The sequence below is a fragment of the Petromyzon marinus genome, chromosome 63 (assembly GCF_048934315.1).
Source record: "Petromyzon marinus isolate PM22_M1 ecotype Great Lakes invasive population chromosome 63, UKy_Petmar_22M1.pri1.0, whole genome shotgun sequence".
In the NCBI taxonomy this organism is placed as follows: domain Eukaryota; kingdom Metazoa; phylum Chordata; class Hyperoartia; order Petromyzontiformes; family Petromyzontidae; genus Petromyzon; species Petromyzon marinus.
This window is the reverse complement of record NC_133729.1, coordinates 5,838,897-5,856,327: the sequence shown is the minus strand read 5'-3', so window position 1 is coordinate 5,856,327 and position 17,431 is coordinate 5,838,897. Positions and strand designations below refer to the sequence as shown.

At 53.3% G+C, this 17,431-nt stretch overlaps 1 protein-coding gene across 1 annotated transcript in view; it reads left to right on the top strand.

Annotated features, from left to right (window-relative positions):
- LOC116956029 (protein CBFA2T1-like) overlaps positions 1 to 17,431 on the top strand; it is a 203,569-nt gene that overhangs the window by 161,021 nt on the left and 25,117 nt on the right. The window contains exon 3 of the mRNA XM_076053911.1: positions 11,092 to 11,247. Within this exon, the coding sequence (XP_075910026.1) occupies positions 11,121 to 11,247 (127 nt within the window). The 5' untranslated portion in view covers positions 11,092 to 11,120. The remainder of the gene's footprint in view (positions 1 to 11,091; positions 11,248 to 17,431) is intronic.

The window sequence follows — 17,431 nt, the reverse complement described above, 5'->3', positions numbered from 1 at the left end:
TTGCGTTAGAATCCGCGCCACCAGCACCAACATTCCACGAGGCACGCGCACACACTCTCTGTATATAAACAGGAAGTCCATGCACATTAATGATGCTGGGGTTTTTTTTTAAAAAGTTTTGCTGGCTGGATGGTTGCGCGGACCAGCGGGCAGTACGCGGTGGTGACGTCACAGGCAATCCCACAACAGCGTTATGACGTCACGCCCCCCCCCTCACGTCCCCCCCCCCCTCACATCCCCCCCGCCCATCTCCCATCAACCCCCCCCTCACACCTCCCCACACCCCTCCCCTCACGCCCCCCCCCTCACACCCCCTCCTTCACGCCCTCCCTCAAACCCCTCCCCCTCACGCCCCTCCTCAAACCCCTCCCCCTCACGCCCCCCCTCACACCACCCCTCACCCCCCCCCCTCAACCCCCCCCCTCACGCCCCCTTCCCCCCACTTGCTCGTGCAATGATCCCTCGATATACGAAGGTGATGCCTTGATGGGGGGGGGTTCGTTCGTATATCGAAACGTCGTATACTGAATAACGTACAACATTCATACTGTGAGGATGCGTTCCCAGCCTTAGTAACTTACCGTTTCAGACTGTAAACAGTTACCAACTTACCATTCACTTTGTAAATAAAGACAACGTATATTGGAAATAATATTACATTTTCTACTGTACATTAATTAACAATTAAACACTGACGTTAATAAAATAAACATAAGTGAAGAAAGGGAATTTTATTCTTATTCATATAGTCCTGAAAATGGACGATTTTATTATTTTAAAATGTCAGTGTGTGTATTTATTATTTAATTTAATTATTTTTTTGCTTTCTGTGTAAAATTATTATTTTAAAAAATTCGAACGTTCGTTTTTACCGAAACTTCGTTTCTGGAATATACACGCATATTCAAGTCTTAATGCATTTGTAAATTCTATATTAAAACACACACACACAAAGACGTCCACTCTCATACACACAAGTCAACGTGAGTTTCAGGTATCCGCTCAAATGACCCTTTACAGCCCATGCAGAGCCATTTTCGTAGCAATTCCGCATTCCCATGGCGGGGTCGAGTCTATCCACGAAGACAACCGCTCTTGAATTCGCCTTAATTGAGTGGAGGCTGTAAGCCAAGTGAACTGAGACTTAGCTTTTCAAGATGATGCGAATGAGTGGAACCCTAATGCGCATCGACATGCATGCACCTACTCACCTCTCTCTCTCTCGGTTAAGTGCAGTGGCATTCAGAGACATCAACAAAATATTGAAAACGTTAATAATTAAGGGAGCAATTTGTGTTGCCGATGAATAAATAATTCGTGAAATTTTTGCTAGCACCGTTTTTTGTTTGATTGTTAGGCGGGAGAGTGGTTGAGTGAGTTGGATGTGCTATTGAGTGCGTGGGTGAGTGAGTGGGCAAGTGTGTGGGTGAGTGATTAGGGTAGGTGAGTGAGTGAAATGGCAGTTAGGGAGGGCAGGTTGATGAGTTGGCAAGGGGGCTATCGGGTGGGTGAGCGGATAGCTGCATGAGTGGTTGAGCACAGGGATATTTGGGTGGGTTGGCAGACAGAGTTATGTGTTTTGGGTGCAGTGGTAGATGGTTGGGTCAGTGAGTCGTTGGGTGGGTGGGTGAATGAGTGGGTAGATGAGTGACTGAATGAGTTAGTTGGTGAGTAAGTGGGTTGGTTGTTGAGTGGTTGAGTAAATGGGTGAGTGGATTACTGGGTGGTTGATGTGGTGGATGAATGGGTGAGTAGGTGGGTAGGTGAGCGAGTGAGAAAATAAGTTAGCGAGTGAGTGGGTTTCGTGGTTACGTAGATGAGTGGATATGTGAGTGATGAGTGAGTGAGTGGGTAGGTAGTTGAGTGGCTGAGTGAGTGAGTGGGTTACTGGGAGGGTTGCATGGTGGATGGTTGGGCGTGATGAGTGGACGTATGAGTGCGTGGGTGAGTGAATGAGTGAGTAGGTAGTTGAGTGGCTGAGTGAATGTGTTTCCCCGTAGGCCACTTTATTGAACTGTCATTTGTGGCCAGGTCGCTTCTGAAAAATAAGTTAATACCGCAGTGGGCTTTCCCTGGTAGGATGAGGATGGTTTAGTTTCATTTGTATGTTTTTCGGTGATTTCTTTACCTTTTTTATACTTTACACTAAAGTCATGTTTTTAGTATTGTGTTTGTTGTTGTAACGCTTTAACCCGCCCCTACTGGACATCTGTGAAAAAGAGCTGTACAGTTAATAGGATTCCTCCTGCAGTAAACATTAATATTATGATTCTGAAATATTACGTGAAGGATGGTGGACAGGTTGTTGAGTATCTGAGTGGACGTGTGAGTGAATGGATTAGTGAGTGAGTGAATGGATTAGTGAGTGAGTGGCTTAGTGAGTGAGTGGCTTAGTGAGTGAGCGAGTGGATCGGTAGATGAGTTGGCTGAGTGAGCGGGTTGCCTCGTGGGTGGGATGGTGTGCAGGTTGTTGAGTATATGAGTGGACATATGATTGAATGGATTAGTGAGTGAGTGAATGGATTAGTGAGTGAGTAGCTTAGTGAGTGAGTGGCTTAGTGAGTGAGCGAGTGGGTCGGTAGATGAGTTGGCTGAGTGAGCGGGTTGCCTCGTGGGTGGGATGGTGTGCAGGTTGTTGAGTATATGAGTGGACATGTGAGTGAATGGATTAGTGAGTGAGTGGCTTAGTGAGTGAATTGATTAGTGTGTGAGTGGCTTAGTCAGTGAGTGAGTGGCTTAGTGAGTGAGTGAGTGGGTCGGTAGATTAGTGGCTGAGTGAGTGGGTTGCCTCGTGGGTGGGATGGTGTGCAGGTATGTTGAGTATATGAGTAGACGTGTGAGTGAATGGATTAGTGAGTGAGTGAGTGGCCTAGTGAGTGAATGGATCAGTGAGTGAGTGATTGGCCTACAAAGTGAATGGATTAGTGTGTGAGTGGCTTAGTCAGTGAGTGAGTGGCTTAGTGTGTGAGTGAGTGGGTCCGTAGGTAAGTGGCTGAGTGAGCGGGTTGCCCCGTGGGTGTGGGACGTTGGACGAGTGGATGGCCGAGCTGCCCACCCTGGGGACCCAGGAACGCCGCGTTCGTTCATTCGGAGCGAGGCTGCCGATAGGGCGAGGCGTCAGCACGGAGCTCCGGCTATTATCTCGCTCCCTCGTGAGATGTTGACGCGACACGAATCTGGAATAACGCGGTCGCGTTGAATTCTTGATTTATCTCTCTATCTTTCTATCTATCCCAATTCAGGAATGCTTTGTTTACTATTTGCATGAACTCGGTATCCTTTTCGGGGGGGTGGGGAGGGGAAGGGAAAGTCCGAGGCTCAGTGTCCACATGAGCCTCTTATCGCCACAAGAGGCTCGCACCTCGCCTGCCGTGGTCATCGTCGCGTTTATTGTCCCACTGGAGACATGGCCGGGGCAACAGCCGTGGTGGTGGTGGTGGTAGTGGTGGTAGTGGTGGTGGTGGTGATAGTGGTGGTGGTGGTGATGGTGGTTGTGGTGGTGGTAGTGGTGGTGGTAGTGGTGGTGGTAGTGGTAGTGGTGGTGGTAGTGGTGGTGGTAGTGGTGGTGGTAGTGGCGGTAGTAGTGGTGGTGGTAGTGGTGGTGGTGGTGATAGTGGTTGTGGTGGTGGTAGTGGTTGTGGTGGTGGTAGTGGCGGTGGTAGTGGCGGTGGTGGTGATAGTGGTGGTGGTGATAGTGGTTGTGGTGGTGGTAGTGGTTGTGGTGGTGGTAGTGGTGGTAGTGGTGGTGGTAGTGGTGGTGGTAGTGGTGGTGGTGATAGTGGTGGTGGTGATAGTGGTGGTGGTGGTGGTGGTGATAGTGGTGGTGGTGATAGTGGTGGTGGTGGTGATAGTGGTTGTGGTGGTGGTAGTGGTGGTGATAGTGGTGGTGGTAGTGGTGGTGGTAGTGGTGGTGGTGATAGTGGTGGTGGTGGTAGTGGTAGTGGTGGTAGTGGTGATAGTGGTTGTGGTGGTGGTAGTGGTGGTGGTGATAGTGGTTGTGGTGGTAGTGGTGGTAGTGGTGGTGGTGGTAGTGATAGTGTTGTAGTGATAGAGGTGGTGGTAGTGTTGGTGATAGTAGTGGTGGTGGTGGTAGTAGTGGTGGTGGGTGGGGTAGTGGTGGTTGAGGTGGTGGTGGTTGTGGGGAGCGGTAGTGTAGCGGTTAAAGCGCTGCACGACGAACCCGGCCACCCGAGTAGGATCCCGCTCACGGCCAACACCAGTGACGATTATCTGAACCGGTCTTGGGCTTCCCCTAGGTCGACTCAGCCTCAAATGAGTGCTTGGTGCGATGTGTAAATATCGTCAATGAGGAGACAAAGGCGGCCCGGCGTGGTGTTGGCGACCCACCCCCTCGTGCGCCGTGCCGGCCTTCATAGGCGCTCGCTAACAGCACTTGCCCCAACAGCATTTTAAGGCTATACGGGGGATCTTTGTCTTTGTATTGTGTAGCGGTTCGCGCGCTGTGGCACGAACCCGATGAGCCGAGATCGATTCCAGCTCACGGCCAACACCAGTGACGATTACCTGAACCGGTTCTGGGCCACGGTGGTGAGATGTCAACTTCCTCGCCTGGTCTACAGGAGGTCGTGGGTTCGATCCCGACCCTGACGCCTGCTGTATCTTTGGAGTTTGCGTGTCTCTCTCTCTTTCCGTGGTGAGATGTTAATTACCTCGCCTGGTGTACAGGAGGTCGTGGGTTCGATCCCGACCCTGACGCCTGCTGCTGTATATTTGGAGCTTGCGTGTCTCTCTCTCTCCCCGTGGTCGCGTTGATTTTTCTCCAGGCCCTCGGGGTCTTCCCTCCAGATTTAGAAACGTGCATTGGGAATATTTCCGTTATTTTTCTTCGAAAAAATGTGCACGTGATGAGCCGCTTTGTTGAGCCATTACTTGTAGCCAGGCCACATCAGCGGGCTTTGCCTGGTGAGATAAAAAAAATAATTTTTAGTTTTATTTGTGTATATATATTTTTTACGTGATTGATTTACCTTTCCTATACACTGCGCTCCTAGTGTCGTGTCGTACTGTTTGTTGATGTAACGTCTTGAGCCGCCCCTACTGGAGATCTGTGAAAAATATCTTTGGGGCCGTCCATAAATGACGTTACACACCTAGGGGGGGGGGGGGGTCAGACATTTGTGACGATGTGTGACGAGGTGGGGGGGTGTTTGAGAAATGTGACGTCACATCAAAATGCGCAACTTTAAATAAACAAAGACAACACGTTCTACTTAATTAAATCGACTACAACATCAGAGTGCAGCGCCACATTAAATACGCACTACAATGACAATAGTTTAAAGCGATTTGAAGCATGTTTTATTTTTTCGGGAGGGGGGGTGGGGGGCAGAGCTTTGTGACGTCATATTTGAGGGGTGGTCTGACTTTTTGTGACCCCGTGTGACGTCATTTATGGACGGCCCCTTAAAAGCTCATAGGGTTCCTGCGGTATAAATAAATATTCTGATTCTGCATGCTGTGCCGGCCTTCATAGGTGCCCGCTCACAGCACTTGCCCCAACAGTCCGATAGAGGTTATGCAGTACGGGGGGAGCTTTGTCTTTGTGTCTGCGTGTCTGCGTGTCGTGTGTGTGTGTGCGTGTGCGCGCACGTGTGCTTCTCATGTCCGTGTGGCACACACGTGTGGTGCGTGCGTTGCCACACGTGGTGGCCACACGTTCGGACGTCAGCGTGCCAACCGCCTGGCTCTCATTATCCCCCACCCCCACCCATCCGCCCCACCCGAGCATCGAGTGTAAAAAAAAAATGTTATAAAAATAATAATCAGAGCACGATAGTGAATTGTTGTTGTGCCGGGCATGGTTCGAATTAGATTATTAGATTAGACCGCAGGGCCCGGCATGGGAATGACAGCAGCAAGATACGCGATTGTAGTGGTGGGTTATTTTCGTGTGTGTGTTTTTTTTTGTTGTTGACAGATTATTCAAATGATAGAGCGAGGGGGAGAGCCGCTCAAGGAAGGTTTTTGGGAGTTCATTGGTGGGCGGGCAAACTCTGGGCTGGGGTCCACTTCAGTGAACTTCAAATTCCTTGACGATTTTTTCCTCCCTCTCCTGCTCCTCCTCTTCCTCCTCCTCCTCCCCACGGAGGCGTCACTCCACTTCATCACTCGCCCAACTTATTCCGTGTTGATGCTTCGGTAACGCCGCCGCCTAACTGGAGCATTCCGCCTTACCGCATCACGGAGCCGCTCAGCCGAAGCATCGTCCGCTCAGGAACCGCGTTATAACGGGCGCGTTGTGCGTTATAACGGGCGCGTTCTGCGTCATAACGGGCGCGTACTGCGTCATAACGGGCGCGTTTTGCGTTATAACGGGCGCATTTTGCGTTATAACGGGCGCGTTTTGCGTTATAACGGGCGCGTTTTGTGTTATAAGGGCGCACGTTCCGCGAAAACGTTTCCCTAACGGGAGAACCGTGCTGTAGCGACAACGCGTTAAGCGAGGACTTACCATACGGGGGGGGGGGGGGGTTCCTGCCTTCGGAATGCGAGATGTCCGGCGCCAAGCTGTAACAATAATGGAAAAAACCCCACCGAATTTGTCCGTTTCAAAACGTAAAAAAGAAAAAATCCTTAAAAACAACAAAAATCTTTTGACCAGAATCTCATACCTAGTCTAGACTGCGGACACACATTTCGGTTACCATGCCAATTCATGTGGGGGGGGTGGGGGGAGGTGAGTGGAGGAGTTTGGTGGCGTAGGAGTGATGGAGGAGGAGGAGGAGGGGGGGTACTCAGAGCAGGGGTTTACCAGATGGCTGGGCAAGGTGCCAGGTCTCACACCTGTTGTGTGGGGAGCGAGCGAGCGAGAGAGAGAGCGAGAGAGCGAGAGAGGATCGGACAGACTGAGTTGAGTGAGCGTGCCAGCGGGAGGGATTGCGTGCGCGCGTGTAGGACGGTGGGGGGAGCGGTGGTGCAGCGGTCAGGGCGCTGCGCGTAGGAAAGCCGGCGACCCGGGTTCGATTTCCCGTTCACGGCCAGCACCGGTGACGATTATTACCTGAAGCGGTCAAGGGCCTCCCCTAGGTCGGCTCAGCCTCAGATGAGTACCTGGTGCGATGTGGAAATATCGCCACTAGGGAGACAAAGGCGGCCGGGCGAGGTGCTGGCCACGCACCCCCTCGAGTGCCGTGCCGGCCTTCATAGGTGCTCGCTAACAGCACTTGCCCCTACAGTCTGTTAAGGCTACACGGGGGATCTTTGTCTTGTTTGCGTGCATGTGCGTGTGTGTGTGCACGCACTGGATCCCGTGGCTGGATCCCGTGGCTGGATCCCGTGGCTAGATCCCATGGCTAGATCCCGTGGCTGGATCCCGTGGCCTACCACCCGCCCTTCTGGACATCCGTGAAAAAAAAAACCAACAGAGATTCGTAGCTCATCGGATTCCTCCGGTACAAAATAACGATTCTGATTCTGGGGTCGGTCTCGCCGAGCGCTCTCCCCTCTCTCTCTCGGCGTGCGGGCTCCAAGCCACGGACTCCGAGCCGCGGCTCCCTGGAGGCCCCCTGGCTAAGCCCCCAGCGCCAGCTGTTCCCCGCAGCCGCCCGGGGCTCCCTCTCTCTTCTCCTCTCTCTCTCTCCGGAGAAGCGGGGGGCGGGGGGGGGCTGCCGATGCCGCTATCTGTTGCTGCCCCCCACTACTACAACTACCCCCCCCCTAACCCCCCACCCTCCCCCCCCCCCTTGTTCTTCCCAGGATAGACCGAACCTGTTGCGCCTACCACCCAAATTAGGTGGTGGGGGGGGGTGGCAGGTGGCAGAGTGACTCTCGCTCCTCGCATGATCGTGCTCCCTCGCTCGCTCGCTCTCGTTCATTCGCCCACTCTCTCTCGTTCCTTCTCACTCTCTCTCTCTCTCGCTCACTGACCTACTCTCTCTTTTTCTTTTACGATCAGAGGAAACAAGAAGACGCTCGGTGTAGTCGGCACTTTGCTTCGTTCGTCATTTCGTTGTTTTTATTGCTTTGCTTTATGTAAACCCCCCCTTTTTAAATGAAAGATTTAACAAAAGATTTCACGCTCTGCTCTCCTTACTCCTTCCCTCTCTCTCTACCCCCTCTCTCTACCCCCTCTCTCTACCGTCTCTCCCTACTCTCGCTCACTCACCGACTCTCTCTTTCGTTCCCTCTCGCTCGCTCGCTCTCGCACTCTGGCTTTCGTCCTCTCGCTCTGTCATGCTCGCTCGCTGGCTCCCTCTCTCGCCTTGTAAGGCCCCACCGACTTGGTTATCACACATGATAGCTCACCGAAGTGGCTCATATTATGTGGACATTTACATCGGCCGGATACCGGAGACGCGTGTTGATTCCACGGGGAGAACGTGCACACTTCAAATATACTGCAGGGGTCAGGGTCGGGATCGAAGCCACGACCTCCTGTAGACCAGGCGAGGTAGTTAACATCTCCTAGCCACCGTTATAATCATGATGTGATAGAGAGACGCAGACTTCAAATATACAGCAGGCGTCAGGGTCAGGATCGAAGCCACGACCTCCTGTATACCAGGCGAGGTAGTTAACATCTCCTAGCCACCGTGATAATGATGATGTGATGGAGAGAGACGCAGACTCCAAATATACAGCAGGCGTCAGGGTCGGGATCGAAGCCACGACCTCCTGTAGACCAGGCGAGGTAGTTAACATCTCCTAGCCACCGTTATAATCATGATGTGATAGAGAGACGCAGACTTCAAATATACAGCAGGCGTCAGGGTCAGGATCGAAGCCACGACCTCCTGTATACCAGGCGAGGTAGTTAACATCTCCTAGCCACCGTGATAATCATGATGTGATAGAGAGACGCAGACTCCAAATATACAGCAGGCGTCAGGGTCGGGATCGAAGCCACGACCTCCTGTATACCAGGCGAGGTAGTTAACATCTCCTAGCCACCGTGATAATGATGATGTGATGGAGAGAGACGCAGACTCCAAATATACAGCAGGCGTCAGGGTCGGGATCGAAGCTACTACCTCCTGTAGACCAGGCGAGGTAGTTAACATCTCCTAGCCACTGTGATAATGATGATGCGATAGAGAGACACAGACTGCAAATATACAGCAGCAGGCGTCAGTGTCGGGATCGAAGCCACGACCTCCTGTAGACCAGGCGAGGTAGTTAACATCTCCCTAGCCACCGTGGCACCCCCATCCATGCCCCCCCCACCCGCCCCCCTGCCCCCCCTTGCTCCAAGTGTATGTACGTATGTATGTTGAACTTCTTTCGCACCCTACGTAGCCAACCGTGCCCATCGGAGGTGTCTGTGTGTCTGTCTGTGTGCGGATCCGTGGCGCAAACCCAGCGACCCGGCTTCGATTCGCGCTCACGGCCAACACTCCGTTGACGATCATCCGAAGCCGGTCCCTTGGGCCTCTAGCGAGTGGCTTGGTGCTGTGCGCGTGTGCAGACATCGCCGCTGTGCGGGGTTACGAAGGCGGACCGGGGCGTCATGTGCCATGCCGGCCTTCGTAGGCGCTGGAATGGAGCAATAAAAGTCGTACGCCCGACAAAATCACCGATCAGAGAGTTTCCCACTCCCCAAATATATGGAAGAACCACCCACATCTTCTTTGGTTCTTTCGGTAAGGTCACGTAGAATGAAACGTCGTGAGAATTTTATTGTGTTATTTTCTTATTTTATTCTCATTCTACGTGACCTTACCGAAAGAACCAAAGAAGATGAATCCTTGCATTCACGAAAGCTTTAAATCGAAATTTAACCACCCACATGTCTAGAACCCATAACTGTCAACTCGTACGGTTTACCCCGTGTTCTTGTGCAGGGAAATTCTGGTCCATACGGCGTACAGCCGTTTCAATACGGGCACAAAAAAATCTGTTTGTGTTTCTCCCTTGTGATGGGACTTTGTAGGATGAACGTTGAGATTTATAAGGGGCACGGGGTGATCAATAAGGTCTGAATTGGTCTGTAATACGGTAGGTCTGTAATACTGAATTGGTCTGTAATACTGTAATACACAGATATGGGGTTGACAGGTATTGGAACACCCCCCCATATATGGAAACACCCCCATATATGGAAGAAAGTAGGCGTGACGTTGGTCGAAGGGGGGCGTGTCTTTGCCCATATATGGGCGACGTGGATCGTTAATCGATATGAATTGCGATCAGGACGATCGATGATAAACAAGCGTTAAAAATACCGGAGTTAATCGTGATTTGCGGGCTAATTCGCTGTGTCGATTCGTCGCCAGTCGATCCACGGATCGAGTAACGATGAGACACGCCCCCTTCATTTGGTTGGCTAATATCGTCGGCAAGAACGGCGATTCGATCTCAGTCCGCATTCATTGTATGCGTGCGTACATTCAGTGCCGGATGAAGCTAATGTGGGGCCTGTAGCATGATGTTATAAAGGGGCCCTATTTTATTTTTGTTTAAACACCTAAATATTAAAAAAAACACTTTTTTTTTACTCGCACAGTAAAGTAATTGTATTTTTTAATTTGCTATACGGCCAGAAAATATGACAAATCGTTAACCTTAAACACCCGGTTGTTCGTAAAAGTCGAAGGTGGTATAGTACTATAGTGATAGAGCAAGTGCGGAATCACCGAACCTGAATTGACAGCTTGAGAGCATTTAGCGCGGGGCCCCTTGAAAGTGCGGGGCCCGTAGCTACTACACGTGTAGCCACTTTTGCTCCTGCGTACATCACGTGCACGTTGAACTTTCCTTCGCACCGTACGTGGCCAACCGTGCTAATCGGAGGTGCGGGAGACAGACGACAAACTAAGCACACGCGCAAAAAAAAGGCAGTGCCACAGAAATTGAGTTCGTCGACGGAGATGACGAGTCACAGCTCCCCAGTGGCTTCCGAGCAGCGGCAAGAAGAGAGCGTTCCAGACGGCCGCGGGAGCGCACCTTGAAAGCGCCGCGCGATGCGCTGACCCCACCACTGAAAGCCGCCGCTGCTCGCGAAGGTGACCCGAGTTTATGAGCCCCTTTGACGAGTGCAGCATTCGCCCCCATGAGAGTCTGTCAAGGCTGTACGGCGGCATTCGTTTTTGTTTTAATTTTCAAATGTGCGTGTTTGTTTTCTTTGGCGAGCAGAGAGCTTCGGCAGGGCGAGCAGCAGCAGCATGCCAGACTCGCCGGTGGAAGTGAAGGTTGCAGCCCGCTCCAGCGCCACACCTCCAGCCATGCCTCCACCTCCTGCCTCGGTCGCGCAGGGAGCCCCGCGAGCCAGCACCTACACGCCCACCGCCAGTACGTGCGGCGCGCACGCGCGCACCTACACGCCCACGTGCTGTGCACACGCGCGCACCCGCACGCCCACGTGCAGCGCGCACACGCGCACCTACACGCCCACGTGCGGCGCGCACCTACACGCCCACGTGCTGTGCACACGCGCGTACCTACACTCCCACGTGCTGCGCGCACGCGCGCACCTACACGCCCACGTGCTGCGCGCACCTACACGCCCACGTGCAACACGCACGCGCGCACCTACACGTCCAGGTGCAACACGTACGCGCGCACTACACGCCCACGTGCAGCGCGCACGCGCGCACCTACACGCCCACCGCCAGTACGTGCAGCTGACACGCGCGCACAAGGAGGGGTAGGGGGGGGTGCTTCTCGTCGTTCCGCGGTGGAGGTGAGAGCAGAGCCGTCCCTAGGGTAGACGGCGAATCGGGGCGACAGCCCGAGGCCCCGCGCTTGTGGGAAGAGGTGGGGGGGGGATCGCGTGTTCGACGTCATGGCGTCATCAGATGCAATGCTTCCGATTTAGTTTGAAGGCGACGGGAGAGAGGGGGTCAGCACGCAGTGTAGCTTGCCCTGGGCCACGCACCGCCCGGTCCCTGTGGGTGACCCTTTAACGACGGTGTCACGAGAGAGAGGCAAAGGAGAGAGCAAGAGAGAGGGAGAGAAGAAATGAGAGCGTCATCTCTGATGGACATTGACATCTGTGGTCCGCGGTGGTGCGCGTGAGTTCGCGGGTATTTTTCGCGCGTGTGTGCGCCTGTGTCAGTCTGCGCGTGTGTCCGCGTGTGTCCGCGTGTGTGGGGAGCGGAGGCGCAGCGGTTAGCGCCCTGCGCTACGAACATCGCGAGTCCCGGGTTCGAATCCCGCTCACGGCCAACATCGGTGACGATTATCTGAACCGGTCCTGGGCCTCCCCTAGGTCGAGTCAAGTGATTACCTGGCGCGGTGCGTAAAAACATCGCCACTAGGGAGACAAAGGCGGCCGGGCGTGGTGCTGGCCACCCATCCCCTCGCGTGCCCGCGAACGGCACTTACCCCAACAGTCTGTTACAGGCGATGCAGGGGATCTTTGCGTGGGGAGCGGAGGCGCAGCGGTTAGCGCGCTGCGTGACGAACTCCGGCGGACCCAAGTTCGATTCCCGGCCACGGCCACCATTCACCGGTTCACGATCATCATCTGATCCGGTCCTGCGCCCACCTCGGGGTCGACTCAGGGGCTTTAAATGAGCACCCGCTTATGGTGCGTGTTAAACATCAGCAGTTGGGGAGACAAAGGCGGTCGGGCGCGGTTCTGGCCAACCATCCCCGTCGCGCGCAGTGCCGGCCTTCATGGGCGACGGCAGCACTCCGCGAACGGCACTTGCCCCGAATAATCCGTTGAGGCTACACGGGGGATCTTTGTCTGTGCAATGCATGTATAAATAAGCAAGCGGGTACCCATAGAGCCATCAGAGGGCGGGCGACACGGGACGGGGCTGGCTCGGTGATAGCGGTCGTATTTGCAGAACACGCGCACACTTTTTAGGGCAAGCCACGATTCCAGTTCTAAATTTAAATGCCACCACGACCACTACAAACCAGCCACCCACCCACTAGCCAGCCACCACCAACCAGCCACCACCTAACCCAAACCAACCACCCACCAATCATCACTCACCACCAACCAGCACCCACCACCAACCCGCCACCATCAACCATCATCCACCACCCACCAACAACCACCACCCACCCATCACCCACTACCAACCATCGCCGTCACATCCCAAGACGTAACGAGTAACAAGAACAACAACAACAATAATGTCAACAACCTATAACGCCGAGCCGCCCCTGCACTACGAACCCGGCGACCCGAGTTCGATTCCCGCTCACGTCTGCCAACATCCAAACCGGTCCTGGGCCTCCCATGGGTAGACTCAAGCCTCAAATGAGTACCTGGTGCGGCGTGTAAACATCGCCAACTGGGGAGACAAAGGCGGCCGGGCGTGGTTGCTAGCCACCCACCTCCTCGTGTGCCGTTCCGGCCTTCATAGATGCTGCTCGCTAACAGTACTTGTCCCAACCGTCTGCTATGAGGCTATATGGGGGATCTTTGTCTTTGTGTGTGTGGGGGGGGAGGGGTTGAGGGAAGGTGGTGGTGGTAGTGGGGACGACAGTGATTGCGTCTCGCTGAGCCCGATGACAGCAGCAAGGCAGGTGGCGGCCGCTGCGGTGAAAGGAATGAGCGATGCAGAGGGGAGAGGCCGAGAGAGAGAGAGAGGCGAGAGCGTGGGGGGGGGGGGGGGAGCGGTAGGGGAGAGGGGCAGACAGGCTGGGTGGCAGAGAGAAGGAGAGCGAAACGAGAGAGAGATAATCAGAATCTTTCAGACTGCAGGAGGAGGAATCCGATGAGCTATGAAGCTCTTTGTCACATGCCCAGTGTGGGCACGGGGGTCAGCGAACAAGACACAAAATAAACGATAGGAGTGCAAAATAGAGCGTCAGGTAAGCGAGTCACCAATTATAAATTAATGATAAACGACTTCATTTTATACGTCAGATTTGTCAAGCTTGGGCAAGGCCGAAAGAAAAAAAACAGTCCCAGACCATTTTTTTATTTAGTAGTATTTAGTAGTATTAACAACAACAACTATAACAACTATAGTAGTAGTAACAACAACTATAGTAGTATATTCTTGGTTCTTTCGGTAAAATCACGTAGAAGGGAAACAATAAAATCATACAAATATAAAACAATAATTTCTTTTTTTCGATTTAAAGCTTTCGTGACTGCAGGGATTCATCTTATTGGTTCTTTCGGTAAAGTCACGTAGAAGGGAAAAAATATAATAATGAAAATAAAACACAATAAAATAAAATTCTCACAACGTTTCGGCCACAACCATTGGAGCGGTCTTTCCGACAGTTCTGTTTCTTCACCTGAGGACGGCTGCTTGTGTTGTGGCCGAAACGTCGTGAGAATTTTATTGTGTTTTATTTTAATTATTTTATTGTTTCCCTTCTACGTGACTTTACCGAAAGAACCAAAAATATGAGTCCCAGACCATACCAAGATAAACTATTTAAAATTCCTATTTTTATTTCACCGGTAAGGCTGTGTAGCTCTTTTTTTCAAAAGCGACCTGGCTATCACGAATGATAGCTCAACGAAGTGACCTCGTCGTTGAGGAAATGCATTGCGTCCAAACACTCTGAACGCGTGACGTTGATTCTAAATGTGGACGAAAGAAACGGAGGACCCCTAGAAAAATCCACGCGACTACGGGGAGAGACACACGCAGAATCCAAATATACAGCGGGCATCGTCAGGGGTCGGGATCGAACCCAGGACCTCCTCCTCCTCCTGTATATTAGACGAGGTAGTTAACATCTAGCAACCGTGGCGATGCCTCCTCTGTCCGTCACTCGAGGCCCCATCGCCACCCTCATACGATGACGCAATGCCCCGATCCACAAACATTAAGGAGACATCGCAGCGATTCACTCCGCCAGCCCTGACGCTTGACCACCTGAACGTGACACTGCAGTGGTAGCGCTGCATCTACATCAGCCACACGAAAGAAGATTAAGTGTCCACCACGGGCAGTGTCCACCACGGGCAGTGTCCACCATGGGCAGTGTCCACCCTGAGCAGTGTCCACCACGGGCAGTGTCCACCACGGGGCAAGTTCCACCATGAACAGTGTCCACCACGGGCAGTGTCCACCATGGACAGTGTCCTCCACGGGGAGTGTCCACCATGACCAGTGTCCACCACGGGCAGTGTCCACCACGGGCAGTGTCCACCATGGGCAGTGTCCTCCACGGGGAGTGTCCACCATGACCAGTGTCCACCACGGGCAGTGTCCACCACGGGCAGTGTCCACCATGAACAGTGTCCACCACTGGCAGTGTCCACCATGGGCAGTGTCCTCCACGGGGAGTGTCCAACCATGAGCAGTGTCCACCACGGGCAGTGTCCACCTCGAGCAGTGTCCACCACGGGGAGTGTCCAACCATGAGAAGTGTCCACCATAAGCAGTGTCCACCATGGGCAGTGTCCTCCACGGGGAGTGTCCAACCATGAGCAGTGTCCACCACGGGCAGTGTCCACCACGGGCAGTGTTCACCATGAGCAGTGTCCACCACGGGCAGTGTCTACCACGGGGAGTGTCCACCTCGAGCAGAGTCCACCACGGGCAGTGTCCAACCATGAGCAGTGTCCACCATGAGCAGTGTCCACCACGGGCAGTGTCCACCACGGGCAGTGCCCACCACGACCTCCTGCGTACCAGGCGAGGTCGTTTACATCCCGGCCACGGTGACGCCCCTACACGAACACGCAGTGCGCCCTCACTCGAATGGCATTGACATTTGCAGCAGCAACAACAGAAATACCATACTCTTTGGTTCTTTCGCTAAAGTCACGTGGGTATAAAATCAAATGAATCACGACGTTTCGATCGCAACACAAGCGGTCGAAACGTCGTGATTTTATTTGATTTTATTTTCTACCTACGTGACTTTTACCGGAAAAAACCAAAGAGTATGGATTCCTGCAGTCACAAAAGCTTCAAATCAAAACGACAGAAATGTTTCCGACAAAAGAGATCTCGATAAAGAATTAAAGCTTTCGTGACTGCATAAATGACTCATTGGTTTTTCCGGTAAAGTCACGTATGGAGAAATACCATCATAATTATATGAAAATAAATCAATCACGACGTTTCGGCCGCAACACTTGCCGTGATTGATTTATTTCAATATAACTTAATGGTATTTCCACACACGCGACTTCATCGAAAAAAAACCAATGAGCAATTTAGTCCCGTGTGTGGAAATACCATGAAGTTATGTCGAAATAAATCAATCACGGCAAGTGTCTAACTGTGCTGTTGGCCTGACTGGTTTTGCATCACGTAATTTTTTCTTAAGTTTGTCGAATTCTCGTCTCTCATCTTCTCGTTGTGTTTACCTCCGTGCAGTTTGGCGCTCTCTCTACGTGTTGCGTTGGTGTCGCCCTGTGTGCTCCCTCGCTATTTGTTTTTTTTTTTACACCTGATGAAGATCGCTTGTGTTGCGGTCGAAACGTCGTGAGTGATTGATTTATTTTAATATAATTTTATGGTATTTCTACATACGTGACTTTACCGGAAAACCCAATGAGTAAAAGAGGCGAGCGGTGGGAATTCCGCGTTACTGTGACGGTGGCCAGTCCATCCGCACAAGCACCTGGGTTGGCTCCACGAATCCACGGCGATGCTCTGTCCGTCTCGCTCCGTCTCTTTCTCTCTCACCCCCTCCCCGTCTCAGAATGGTGTGAATGTTGAAACTCACAACAACAACAACATCAACAACAACAACAAATCAGTGTGTTCACGCGAAACCCACGGCAGAACTTACTGCACACGGGTTCCACACGGGTCAACCATAGGGTCCCGCACGGGTCAACCATAGGGTCCCGCACGGGTCCCGCACGGGTCACACACGGGTCCCACAGGGATCCTACAGGGGTCCTACAGGGGTCCTACAGGGGTCCTACACGTTCCCCACACGAGTCCCGCACGGGTCCCACACGGGCCCCACAGGGGTCCCACAGGGGTCCCACAGGGATCCTACAGGGGTCCTACAGGGGTCCTACAGGGGTCCTACACGTTCCCCACACGAGTCCCGCACGGGTCCCACACGGGCCCCACAGGGGTCCCACAGGGGTCCCACAGGGATCCTACAGGGGTCCTACAGGGGTCCAACACGTTCCCCACACGAGTCCCACAGGGGTCCCACACGGGTCCTACATAGGGTCCCACAGGGGTCCCACACGGGTCCCACAGGGGTCCCACACGAGTCCCACACGGGTCCCACAGGGGTCCTACAGGGGTCCTCCACGTTCTACACACGGGTCCCACACGGGTCCCACTGGAGTCCCACACGGGTCCCACGCGGGTCCCATAGGGGTCCTACAGGGATCCCACAGGGGTCCCACACGGGTCCCACAGGGGTCCCACAGGGGTCCCATAGGGGTCCTACAGGGATCCCACAGGGTCCCACACGGGTCCCACAGGGTCCCACAGGGGTCCCAAAGGGGTCCCACACGGGTCCCACACGGGTCCCACAGGGGTCCCACAGGGGTCCCAAAGGGGTCCCACACGGGTCCCATAGGGGTCCCACACGGGTCCCACAGGGATCCTACAGGGGTCCTCCAAGC